Genomic DNA, 14,238 nt, shown 5'->3' on the forward strand with positions numbered 1-14,238 from the left:
TAAGTACAGTGGAGAACTAAAAAAAAAAAAAAAAAAAAAAAAGGCAGCTCTGTGTGTGCACAATGTAGTAAAAGCAGAAGAAATGGGCAAGGATCACAATTATGAAAGGTTGCAGTATAGATAAAATAGCCTTCAAAGCTCTGTGCAATGAAGGATGCTAACTATAAATCCACTGTTTTTCCATAAGTGATACTAAATCAGCAAACCAAATTAAGAACTGCTGATACAGAGACATGCTACAGTCAGCCAAAATGGTTCCTAATCGGTCTGGCTTCTTTTAGGTCTATTGGTGTTTTCTTTCTAAAACACACATCTTATAGGATTCATCTACCTATAAAATTTAAAAGGTTTTCCACTGAGCAGATGAGAATCAAAACCTTAAATGTCAGTTATGGTGAGGCTGGTAAAATAAATGTATATAACTAGTTGGATAAAGATAATGGTCTGTAACAGTACTGGAAAGTACATTCACTGTCCAACAGCACTCAATTCAGATTTCCTTAGAACATTCAGCTGACAAAAAAAAAAAAAAAGTTACTTCTTTGGCTAGAATTTCACCATCAAGCCAAACTGTCTAAGATTAAGTCCAAACTTCGTTTTCAAACATTTCGTCCTACTCTCCATGAAACAACCTACTTTCTTAGCCACACTAATCAGCCTTCCCCAAATTTATATATACATCCACACGCCTCTGTCTTTACTCCTTTGCCTATCTTTCTTCCCTCCCCGCTCCTCCATCCCTCTAGAGAACCAGCTACTAAGCACAATCCTAGGCACAGCTCTAACACCTCTGTGGAGTCTTCTCTGACCCAACCACCAATGGTCTCCAACCCTCACTAATCTGCCAACTTTAAGAATAATCAATGGCTCCACATTTTATAAGCTTTAACATTTTTACACCTTTATTTTGTACTAATTATTATATGATTCTCAGTCATCTGTGTATCTCTCACCAAGACACAAGGTCCTCTAGAGCATAACCTATTTTCTTTATATTCCTGGTCCCTATAACTTGGTAAGTAATTGCTAAATGCATGTGAAACTGAAAATTCCATTCTACATACAAAATTAATTTTCATTTGTATAATCAAATATCCCAGATTATCTCAAAAGATTATCTAAACTTCTAATTCACCTTAACTAATTGGTAGTTTGCTTAACAAAACCAGCTGCTTGGTTTTAGTTTTTATTTTGGTTTTATGTTTGTTTGTTTTGACTGAGGTTGGGAGTGGAATTTGGAGAAGATATACCTGATTTGTGTTACATGTAGTCTGTAAGAGTAAGTCCTTTGTTGAAACTATTAGGTAGCTGCTAATTTCCCCAAGTGTTCAAAAATTAAAACCTGAACATGTCATATTAAAAATCTGGAAAAGGGCAAAAACTTTGAAGAAAATAATTTAAATTATTTTAAATGATTTAACAAACCGCTTCTCATCTTTTTTTCCATTCAGAAGTAGTTTAATATAAATGACAACATATCAATTAGTAAAACCTTAGATTCAAGCAACTTTGGCAATGGAGATGATAAATATGTGAATAGAAACCTAGAAATTATTTCAAAATCACTTCTTTTCTAAGGTTATATTCTTTTAAGCTTATAATTACTGATCTTATCTTCTACACTTGCTTATGAAACACTAAAACTCATCACAAAAAAGTATCAATTTGGTAGTTGAAAAAAACACTGGACTTAACTGTAAAATGTATGTCTGATCCCATCCACAACTTAAAAACATTCTGTTTATTTTCTCCATATAAAATGGAATATCATCTCCAACTTTCCTTACAGAGCCACGAAAAACCTAGTGTGTTAATACTTACCAGAAAAGGGATTTTTGCCAATGGTTAAGACATTTGGCAGTGACATCATGATCAATTGCTGCAAAGTCTCCTGTGGAAAGATACCCAAAGGTTGTTATACTAGGTAATTACTCAACAAGCTACTTATGATTTGTGCACCTCTCTGTAGGCAAGCTATACTGCAATGAAAAAGAGAACCCTTTCTTCCATGGTAACACAGTGGGCTGATGCTTGCTAAAAATTATAATAAAGCCTGTGTCTGTGCCAAAACAGAGAGAGAGCTTAAAAAACGTGAACAAAGGTATCTAAAGGTTTTTTAAAATTTTTTCATTGAGTTATAGTCAGTTTACAATATTGTGTCAATTTCTGGTGTACAGCACAATTTTTCAGTCATACATGAATACACATATTCATTTTCATATTCTTTTTCATTGTGAGCTATTACAAGACATTGAATATATTTCCCTGTGCTATACAGTATAAATCTAAAGTTTTAAATCTTTTGTAACTATAAGTTAATGAATTAAATAACTAAAATTATATTATCAGATATATTTAAGTTAATAACACATCAAATGTCCACAAAATAAAAATGTCCTAGTTGAAGTAGTCTAATACCTATTATTTAGAAATCTGAATTTTAGGTGTTAGATAATTAAACAACATTCCTCAGTTAAAGACCAGGCATGTATACTCTTTTTGGGTTTTTTTTGTTACTTTTATCTGAGAGAACTAAGAGTATCAACTGATAGTAAAATTAAGAAAGCTAGTTAACTTCATCAAAAATCCTATCTTATGATCATTTCATAAGAGTAAGCTCTTTCTCACTGAATCATTATTTCTCTTCTATCTACAATAGATGTTTTACTTTCTTTGACTTCTGTCAAGCTTTTTGTGACAAGAATATATACAAATTCTGATGGTACAGAATGAAACAGAAAGAACTGAATGCTTTAAAATTACTCATTTTAGTACATCAAGTATACATCTTCTGTTTATACTACTACTTCTTTGAGGAAATGAAGGAACACACTGTGTCTATCATTATAACTACTAACAATGACTCGCTACAAAGGGTCTGGATGAATTAGACTACAGGATTGCTGGGTGTTACTAAATCTTTGGAAGATTACAGAAATAACTCTGACTGTATTTACAATGTGGCCTTCACTACATATTCAGACATAACCAGCTGCTTAGGAATAATTTTTTTGTAAGTATTCAATTCTTTCTGAATCATTCTTTGATTAACACTATGATGAGGAAACAACCATGAAACGTTAACGTATTGCTTTCTAAAGATATGTAATCTTAGATCCACAAGTGTTTTCCCATAGCCAGTGTGGCGAAACACCAGAGGCTAATTAAAATTAGTCTTTTTATCTATGATTCATTATAGGTACGTATTAGAAAATTTTAAGAATTTTTCTTCAGCATTTGTATTCTTTAAAAAAAACTATCACCAAAAATATGCACTTTTTTTTAAAAGGTATATACTTAGTATGTGATCATGTTAGTAAAAACAGTTAAAAATATTAAGAATAAGTGTCAAAAACTGCTAAAATCATTTATTCCAAGGATCAATACTGAGTTTGGGTATTTAATAAATGAATTTTCTTTAATGAATTTTTGCTTAAAAGCAAGGGTTCTCAAGATAAAATATGCAAAAGTCAAGTATGAAACAGCTAACTGAACTTAAAGGAATAAATTTCTAATTCATTCTAATTTTTTGTTTCCCTGACTTAAAGCAAAATTATGAGGAGTATCTTTGAACATATTTAAAAGAAATCATAAATAAGAGAACTGCATTAAAAAAAGCAGTCACTGTTTTGTCTATACCTTTTTTAGTGGAGATAATCTACGTCAGAACAAAGAAGATTCAAATTCACTCTAATAGAGAGGCTTTAAATTTCAACAGATCCTGAATGATTGGAAAAAAGCTTTATCTCAACTTCAAGAAAAAGAGAATTCTCATTTATACGATTTACTTTGGGTAACATAAGACAAAATTGATGAATCAACTAGAAAACATCAACTTATATTTCCAAGGCAATTTACTTTATTGATTTACCATGTAACATTCTACGTAGGTACACTGTTACAAAGGAAACTGTCCAAGTGGATAGTAATCCTCAATATGGTTCACTACCTCTTTCTTACATCCTTTTCCTCAAGGGGCTGCCCACTTCCTGCCTATTCTGTTACCCCATTCTCTAATGCTAACTCAGTCTCTCCACAAAGATAAAAAGCAACCTCACATATTCTTTCGTCACATGGTATCATCAATGACCTCATGTGTCAATACAGTTTGACCTTTACCCTATGAAGTTTGACTACATTTGGATGAAGCAAATTGCTATAGCAAACTGCTAAACTCAAATGTGCCCCCATGTATCTAAAAATGAACTCTAGTATAGTGAAATCTGAAGGCCTAGTATACTCAGGTAGAGCGGAGCTAGAAAGCCTAGGCTTAAATTTCAGCTCCATGACTTACTTTACGTGTGACTTTTGTTGGAAAGGGTAAGAAGTGAAACAAAAATATTAAGTTTTTATTGTAAACTGACTATACATTATGAACAAAGAATGCAAATTTTTTAAAGTATAAAGTTTATGAAAATATGAAGATTATTAAATATTAGAGGTAATGGGGGAAAAAAATCTACCTTTTACTTTATTTCCAAGTATTAATTTTGTTATGTCTGAAAGTACTAATACTAGATAAGGCATCTAAAAATTATATAAATTACACAAATTTTAAAAACTCAAATTATTCTAAAACGTCTATTTGGTTCTATGGCTTCTTCAGAGGATTCTAGCTACATTTTTGTAAAACTTATTTCCCTATTCTTGTCTTACAAGTAACATTAAAAAGTGTGTAAGACAAAAGAAATCAGAGGCTAAGAACACTGATTACTAAAATCATTATGCTAAATGAAAGAAGACAGTAATAAAAGACCAAATACTGTACAAGTCCACTTTTAGGAAATATCCATAATAAGCAAATTTACAGAGACAGAAAATAGATTAGCAGATGCCTAATGCTGGGGTGGTGGTGATGGTGGTGATATTTGTGTATGTAGGATTGTGGGAAATGGGAAGTGACTGCTAACAGATACAGGGTTTCTTTGGGGGGTGATAAAAATGTTCTAAAATTGGTTGTGTTGGTGCTTGTATAACTCTGTAAATATACTAAAAACCACTGAATTGGACATTTTAAATGGGTTAATTTTATGGTATGTGAATTATATCTGAATAAAGATGCTAAAAAAAATACAGCAGTATATACCCAGGATTAGGTTGCACTGACAACTGATTTAAGACTCTGATGAAGAAATCCCCTTGCCTTTTATTTACATCTTTTTCCCCAAGGAATTTCATTAAAATTTTCCAGAGAAAACTCCCATCTCTCTAAAGATGGTATGAAACCAAAAATTTAACATCATCATATAAGGACAAACCTGATGAAGATTGTCCAAATGAGTCACCACATCTAGTCTTTTGTTTAAAATGTCTAAAAATACTGACATAAAATAACAGTAAAAGGCAAAACAGATAAAACATAGAACCTAATTCACTAAATCTAAATGGAGGAAAATGAGAGTTGGAATATTAAAAAAAATTTTATAAGTTTATAAAAAATCTAAAACAGACTTTTATTTCTGGCAACAAGCAGTACCAAGTATCAGAAAGAAAGTAAAGGACTCCAAAAGTGCTAGATAATTTTTAAAGAATCTTTTACAATGTATTGACTGATCTCAAAAGAAAATTAAAAGGTAACCATCAAAAAGTAAAACAGAAAAAAAACTGAACCCTGCAAAAGAAGACAAAGAAGAAGCTGTTTTTCCTGGCCTTTGGTTAAGATTGAGGAGAGCTGTTTCCCCAAGAATCTACAATAATGTAGTCCCAGCTAAGAAACATGTATGTAAATACATAAATACATAATTTACAAACACACAAATGAGAAAAAGAGATTCAGAAGTACATATATTCAGGTGCTAAGAATGGTAATCTCCAGGCCCTGGAACGATGTTTGTGTTTTCTCATTTTTCTTTAGTTTTCCATAGTATGCAAATATTGTTTTTAAAATAATATAAAGTTGCTTAAAATAAATTAAGTGAAAAATACTTCTGGATTAGCTGCACAAAAGGAAACAAATCGTCTCTGAAGCAATGTATCCTTGGCCTAGACACAGAAGTATTCCCAAGGATAAATTCCACCCCCGAAAACGAGCTCACAATTAAAATACTCACACACATACACACCCACACACATACTGGTACTGCTGCCACCACCCCTGTGAAACACAGCAAGCAGAAAACAAAGAGCAGATTCAGATCCCCACAAATCTGATTTCACATTTTGTAATTATCAGACATAAAATCAAAAATAGGTATTTTTTAAATTTCTTAAGAAACAAAGGAAGAAATTAAAAGAATGATTAATTAACAAAGATGTAAAAAGAATCAAACAGAATTTCTACAAATGAAAGATATAATTACTGAGAGGCAAAACTTAATCAGTGGGCTAAACAGAAGCTATAAGGGGCAAATTAACAAACTGGAGAGATAGTCCTGAAAAAAAAAAACAACTCAGAATGCAGCACAAGATTGATAATGTAAAACAAAGTCTAATACACATGTAATAAAAATATCTGAGGTATATTAGATTACCAGGAAAGAGGCAATATTAAGAGAGGTAATACTAATACTATCAGCCAGCAGAGAAATAAGACAGTTTGACCTAAGAAAAGATATTTGACTAACAGCTGACTTCTCCAGAACAAAAGAGAGATAGAAGGAAAAAAATCTGCCACACACTGAGAGAAAAGTAATTGTTAACCTAGAACTACACACCCAACAAAACTATCCTTCAAGAACAAGGGTGAAATAAAGGCATCTTCAGGCAAACATTGATAAACATTACTATGAACAAGCCTTCTCTAAACAAACATTTAAACATTTAAAGGCTGACTTCAGTAAGAAAATAATACCAAAAGCAAGTCTGAGATACAAAGAAAAACCATGAGAAGGAAAAAAAACAAAACATATAGCTTGATCTAAAGGAACACTGATTTAAGTACCTTCAGTATTTACTTTACTGGATTTTTTTTAAAAAAGAACTAAAATACAAGATAAGAATTGCTTAAAAATTGTAAGGGGGGACAGGAATTAAAGTATTCTAAGGTCACAGTACTGCTCTATAAAAGAGTAATGCTATTGATTAATTTTGGCCTTTGCTATGAAAAGTACAAAGGGTACGACTTCAAGAGATCCTCCAAAAAAATAAAAGTAGGGTGAAAAACTTTTAAACCAGTAGAAAGAAAAACATGTAGAAACAACGACAAACGGTATGATTTCCCCAGAATAATATAACAATTTAAGACTCGTCTGCACCTAATGACATAGCTTTAAGGTGTATTAACGAAAACTTGACAAATCTATCACGATAATAGGAGATTTCAACTCATCTTTCTCAATAACTGACAGATCAAGAGATAAAATTAATCAAGCTGCAAAAGTTTGAACATTACAATTAACAAACAAGCTTGCTCTGACTCTGCACCCAAACAAATGGAGAATATACATCTTTTTCAAGCACACATAAAACATTAATGAAAATGGACAATATCGAGCCAAGTTAACATTAAGAAACGTCAAAGAACCAGTATCATATAAACCATATTTTTTGACCAACAATCAAAACCAAAAAGACTGCTTGAAAAATATCATATATTTAGAAATCTATAAGCATACTTCTAAATAATCATAGAAAATGCATAAAAATAAACAAAAAAATACAACACACCAAAATTTGTGTGATGTAGCAACAGCAATTCTTAGAGGCATGTTAATAGCCTTAAGAATGCTCATATTTAAGTTGTGAAATATGCTTCCAATGTAAGTTAAAAAAAGGAATAAAAAGACAGTTTTTGAAGGCAAAATTCGAGTAGACTAACAAAGTGTTGCAGTATGCAAGTTCTCAGAAAACTGAAATAATTTCTAAAGTTCATAAAATACAATAATTATTTGAAAAATGGGATAATTATGAAGTACAGGCTCGTACCTTTAATACTGTATAAGAAATAAACTATGTTATTACTACTCTACCTCCAGCAAATAGGCCAGTACTTGGCACATAACAAGCATTTAGTATATATAAGGTGACATACTAAACAACAGAAAACTGACTACCCAAGCAGTTACTAAAATACTAGATTAAAAAAAAGGACCACTTACCTGGTAATATAATTTTATCTGTCTCACCAAAATGGACAGATTATGAATTCTAAGTGAGGCATCATTGTTGACTTTTTTATTTACCCTCTGACTCTCTGATTTAGGATTACTGTAAGAAATAAAAAGAAATACTTTAAACTAAAATTATATTGAAATATACCTATCAACTTACAGACGAGTAAAAATAATCATATAATACATTTTTTCTTTAAACAAACTGTGTATTCATCTGCATTAACAGATGATCCAAAAGAACCTATGACTACTTTGACATGTATTCTGTGCTTTTTATTCATAGCAATGCATCTGATATTTCAAATAAGTGGTAAAATAAATTTCTACAGTAAGTCTGTAGTCAGATGTTGCCTTTCATTCTCACTTTGTCTCTCCATCTTCCTGGAATGAATAACCTTTTATTTCCTTTATATATATATTTATATATATATTGAATTGAATAATTGTATGTATATATATATGAATATAGTATATATATATGAATATATGTATATATACATGTATGTTTATATGTGTGAATATATATCTTTCCAGCCCCCCAAATCTATTTAAATCAAGAATGTAAAATATGGGCTAATACCCAATAAACGTATCTCCTCACTTGATAATGGGGACTATATTTGAGCAGGCAATGCCCCGAAGAAGTTAAAGAGCAAAGTGATGACACAGGATAACACTTTTTAGTTTAATGCAGTCCTATTTGTCTATTTTTGTTTCTGTTGCCTGTGCTTTTGAGTCATATACATCATTGAACTCTTTTTCAAAACCACTTTATAATCTTCTCTAGGAAGTCCCTTTATTAGCTATATTCTTAACTACTTTCTAGTTTTTGCTATTAGAGTAAGTGTAATATTTAAAAATATATTTGCTAGTAGGTTACTACTGATATATAAATGCTATCAGTTTTTGTGTATTGCTCTTATCTTTACAAACCTTGCTAAACTCTAACAGGTTGTTTGTTGGTGCTTTTAAAGGTTCTCTTGAATATAATTTGTAGCTTTTCTATACTGATAATCAATTATTCCAACATCAATTACTAAAGAGCTTACTGTTTCCCAATGGCCTCAATGATTATACTAGATTTCCACATAAGTGTGGATCTCCTTTTGGACTCTATCCTGTTCCATTACACCATTTGTCTACTCCTGTGTCACCAAAACCTTCTAAATATTACTACAGCTTCATTGTTACCTTGATTCTATTAGAGCAAGTCCCTCTCTTTTGTTTTCTAAATGGTCCTGCTTAGTCACACATGCTGCTCTTTTCTATGAATTTTAGGATATATATAAGGTTCTATGAAAAACCTTGTTGAGATTTATTAGGACTTTATTAATAAAAAGAATTTGATAAAAGACTTGCATCAGTAAAATTTTAAAATTTCCCCACAAAGATCTTATACATTTAATTAAGATCTTTTTTTCTTACTTGGGTTTTTGTTTGTGAAATGGATTTCTTTTCTATCACACTGTCTACTTGGTCCTTGCTACTGTATAATAGGAAAACTGTAGTTTTTGTATATTGCACTTCTGATTAACTACCTTGAAAATTTAGTTTACTCAGTTCATTTCGTTGGGTTTTCTAGGTAAAAAAAATCATACTGTCAGCAAGTGATAGTTTATCTTCTCCTTTCCAATGTTACATCTCATTTCTTTACTTATTTTATTAACAAGTAATAACAGAGATAGTATCTGTCCTTATCTTGCTATCAAACTTAATGGGACTGCTTTTAATGTTTTGCCATTAATGAACAATGTTTGCTGAAAATTTCTGATGGATACCCTCCTTCAAGTTAAGTTCCCTCCTACTCCTATTCAGTATCTGAATGGGTGCTGAATTTTTCCCAAATCTACTCCTGATTCTTATTATTTAATATGTTAATGTAATGAATTACACTGTTACATCTTCTAATACTGTATCATCCTCACAGTCCTAGACTATTTACTCCATCAGCCCCAACCCATGGTATAACAATTATTCCTCTTTTTTGATACATAATTATATCGTAAATCTTATACTAAATGTCTTTATGCCTCTCACTTTCTTACTAGACTATAAGTTCGACAGCACGGACCTTATCTTATTCTCTAAAAATCAGCATATAACCTAACACAAATGTTGTTTGAATAAAGTAAGCTAAATCCAACCTGTGATGACTTACACTTAATGTATGGGAAATAATGAATAGCCCAAAGCAAATGGGAGTTATAAGCAGAAAAGTGGGTCTCTCAGGGAAAGGTACCAACCAGAACTAGTTACTTACAAAAAATGAGGAGACTATATTGCAGAAGTCAGATCACATGTCATGGCAGTCAAAAGACAAACAGCAGCATGGTCAGGAAGTCATGGTTAAAAATTCAGAGAGCTGAAGGGAAAATCCTGTTTTATGTAATCAACTCTTTTTGTCAGTAAGTTAAATACTGAGTACATACTGTGGCTACATTATTTAATACATAATTCTTTAGTTTAGCCAAGCTATCATTGTGGAGAAAAGTATATCTGAAACTGGGAAAAGAGAGCAGAACAACCTTGGTAACAAAAATGTTAGGTATACTACAGTTGTGTAAATTTCATTTGCAATCACAGACATTCAGTAAATACCTTTTCTCTCTAGTCTTCTTCTATCTTTTTATCTCTATTTTCCTTACTCTATATTTGCACCCCTTAAATACCTCTAACTCATGACTATCTCCTAAATAACATTTAGACCTAAAAAACACTTTATAGAGATTATCTAGTTTCAGAAATAAATCAGAAAACTAAGTCCAAAGTAATTACTCTCTTTCAGCCTGTCTCTTACAGGATTATTCAGGAAAACAAAGAAAAGACCAATAGAAAAATGTTTCAGGAATGTTATCTATAAAACCCATGTGTATAATAAATCATTGTTTTTATTGTATTGTCTGAGTATATTCCTGATTCTGTTTTCACAGCAAGTACTCAAACTAAAGAAGATTCATTTTCTCCCCTCCTCAGTTCATTACAGTAATATTTTATTAAAAACCTTGGATTTTAATCTGATGACAATTATTTAAGAAAGATCTCAATATTACTACTGAAAATGTATGTAAACTTTAAAAAGGTACAAATTTATAGTGCAAGCCAATTGTTACATGATAATATATAACTTGGATTATACTTTGGGATGCATGTATAATCACAGTATTTAATGAGCACTTGTGATTTCAGTGCCACTTTAACAAGTTTTACAATGTAAATATTATCTTTGTCCCTGACAGAGTTGTTACCAAGTTTCTCTTTGTTCTTTAAAGTGACTTTAAATAAAGTTTTAAAGTTTCTTTTGAAATTTTATGTCCAACATTCCTCATATGATATTTCAAAATTTATTCAGTTGCCAGAAAGGTCTATAGTCTCCTTTGCATGAAGCTCCTCTAAGAAATAGCAAATTTAAAAAATTTAGAATTGTGGTTTGCCCAAAATCTTTTAATAACTTTTTTGCCAAAAAAAAATTTATTAAGTTTCAAATTAAGTTTTTTCAGCCTCTGAATATAAAAAAGGGAGCTGTTCAATTTTTATACACCAAAAGTATCAGATGAAATTATTTTAGGAATCTGGGGAAAAGGGAAATATGCAATTTAGGTATGCTAGAGAAAGTATTTTGGAAAATTTACAGAAAAGTACTTCAATACCTGAAATTAACCTCCCTGTCAACAGAGATCCTAAAGATAGGGGAATGAAAATATTCTGCATCCTTTTATATAATTGTGGTCCTTTATGTTTACAAATCTTTGCTACAATTACATGGGATTTGAGGGGATTTCTAGTTGACTAGTAGACTCTTCTAGATACTAGATTTAGTAGATCTAGTAGACTCATTAGCAAATCCAACAGAATAGTGAGAGTTCTTTGACAGGACAGGCTGATACCCTGGTACTAAAAGCCTCTTTCAGTTTCCAATCTACACTGAACCTATTGGGAGTTATTTTAGTAATCAATCAGAACTGGAAAGTTCCTACTTCTTTAGAATTATCAGATACTACATCACAGTTTATCCATAAAGTTCTGGAATTGGAGACCAGGATAACTGCTAAGTACTCAAGACATAGACCTAGAGAGCAATAAACTTTCAATTACAAGGCTTGGATTTCCCATTTGATTCATAATTAATCTGAGTTAGAGTCATACTGACATCTGTTAGGGTCATGAAAATAGGCCCTTTGACCCCAAGAAGGTGATCTCTTTATATGAGAAGGGCTTCCCTCAAGTGAAACTGACTGATAAGTCCTAATCTCTACTCCCGTGAAAAACTGTTGAATATTTAAAGGCGGATTTACAGAAAATTACACAAATCAAGAAAACCAGTTACTTGAGGAAAATAGCATTTTTTTAAAAAGAAAAATGTAGTGATTACATTATGACTACCTGGCTCTGAAAGAAACATTATATGTGAATACTGACTGCTGATTTAACTAAATTTGTAATAAGTAAATAAATTAGAAATACAGGGTAAGAAGATACAAAGATATGGTATTAAAAAACCTAAAAATCTCACCTACCTACCATTATCAGGAAATCAATAGATAATGTCTGAAAGAGATAAGTCAAGAAATCTAGGGTAGACATACTACCACTATATTGGGGGTTAAATGACAGAAGAAACTGCTTTAAAAAAAAGTTAAAAGTTTTTACTTTGGGGGACAGAACTGAGATGTGAGTTAAATTAGGGCGGGGACTACTGTTTTTCATCATGAACCTTTTTGGTCTTAACTAATTCTTTTAGCCATGTAAAACATTCTTTAAAGAGGGAAAAAACACTGACAAAAAAGTTCTATTTCAAGAAGACTTCTATTTTATTTACTTCTAGGGAAAAATATGAGGTTATATATGTAGAATTCAATGCTAGAGATTCAGAGTCATAAGATGTATGAGACAATGCATAAACATAAGAAAATAAAACAATATAAAACATTTCTTCTGTAAAAAGTATGCATTCTATGTAAAGACAGAAAGCACTCCATTTCTGCATGTGTTTTAAGGTTTATTTCTTCATACAATCAAAGTCACAGTACAGCTTTAAACAAACTTGATAATATGAGTCCAGAATTCTCTAAAAAGAAATTATAATCTATTCAGTATTCCAAATATTGTCTTCCTTTCATGTTTAATATTTAAAATGCTAAACAAATATTAACCCAGAATAGATGGTTATAATTAATGAAGTTTTGATTAAGTTCTTTTTGAAAGCATACGTTAAAAAAAAAAAGACTTTATCTTTGGAAAGGCCTTTTTCTAAAATAAAAGATGAGCTATTGAACAATTCCCATGTGGTATGTGAGCAAGTACCTTTCTAATCACACATAGCTATTTCCAAGTCAACATAATCTCAAATCAACCATTTCCTCTTAAAAGATGAAAACTGAAAAATGTTTTAGAGGCAGACAGTCTACCAATATAGCTCAAACCTGTCCAGCCAGAAGTTAAATGCAACATGGCAGTAAAAGACAGCCTCAAGCAGTTTCACATTTATAAATAACCTACTTATGACAAGTTGAATTAATCTCAATAAATAAGCAATAGTATTATCTACCACTATATATAGTAATATTTACATTAAAGTAAAAAAATGAAGGAAAAATTAGCAATTATGCAGCGTTAATATTCTAAGATTTGGTCCTTATATAACCGAGGATTATGTCTTTACTTATTCATTGACTAATATCTATGAGAAACAGAAATCTGATAGTTTTAATGGCTTTATGCTCTTCTACCCAGACTGCAAACCTGTTATGTATCCTCTTGGACCATCTGTTTAGTATCGCTGCTTATGTTTTAGATCATGCAACTTTAATTTAAATCTAGTTGTATAGACTTTTTAAAAAAATTTTGATATATTTTATATCATAACATACAACCACGTAGTATTTGCATATCACAACAAAACAATCTGAAATAACTAAGTTACTTGCATATCTAAACTCCAATTGTGCATATACCAGAACAACAGCTTTATGAAAAATTATTAATTGGGTAAATATTACCATTTAGGATTATCCAAGTAGTCCTGATAGGTATCAGGACTGATAGATATCCAGGTAGGATACCTTCGTCCTGATATCTTACTAATACCCAAGTAATAAGGTATCAGGGAAATATGTGTTTTTTTTTTTTTAAGTGTTCCTTTACTTTAGTATCTCCCTCTTTGCACAAACTCAATCACTGTGCATGATGG

At 31.2% G+C, this 14,238-nt stretch overlaps 1 protein-coding gene across 10 annotated transcripts in view; it reads right to left on the reverse strand.

Moving 5' to 3' along the window:
• CCDC88A (coiled-coil domain containing 88A) overlaps nt 1-14,238 on the reverse strand; it is a 105,067-nt gene that overhangs the window by 75,085 nt on the left and 15,744 nt on the right. For 9 of the 10 annotated variants that reach the window (XM_074341156.1, XM_010951872.3, XM_045514360.2 and 6 more), the window contains exons 3-4: nt 8,037-8,145; nt 1,822-1,891 (exon numbers count right to left, since the gene is read on the reverse strand). In XM_074341156.1, the coding sequence (XP_074197257.1) occupies nt 1,822-1,891; nt 8,037-8,145 (179 nt within the window). The remainder of the gene's footprint in view (nt 1-1,821; nt 1,892-8,036; nt 8,146-14,238) is intronic. The other variant, XM_074341155.1, reaches the window with a different exon arrangement.

This window comes from Camelus bactrianus, chromosome 15, assembly GCF_048773025.1.
Source record: "Camelus bactrianus isolate YW-2024 breed Bactrian camel chromosome 15, ASM4877302v1, whole genome shotgun sequence".
Lineage (NCBI taxonomy): Eukaryota > Metazoa > Chordata > Mammalia > Artiodactyla > Camelidae > Camelus > Camelus bactrianus.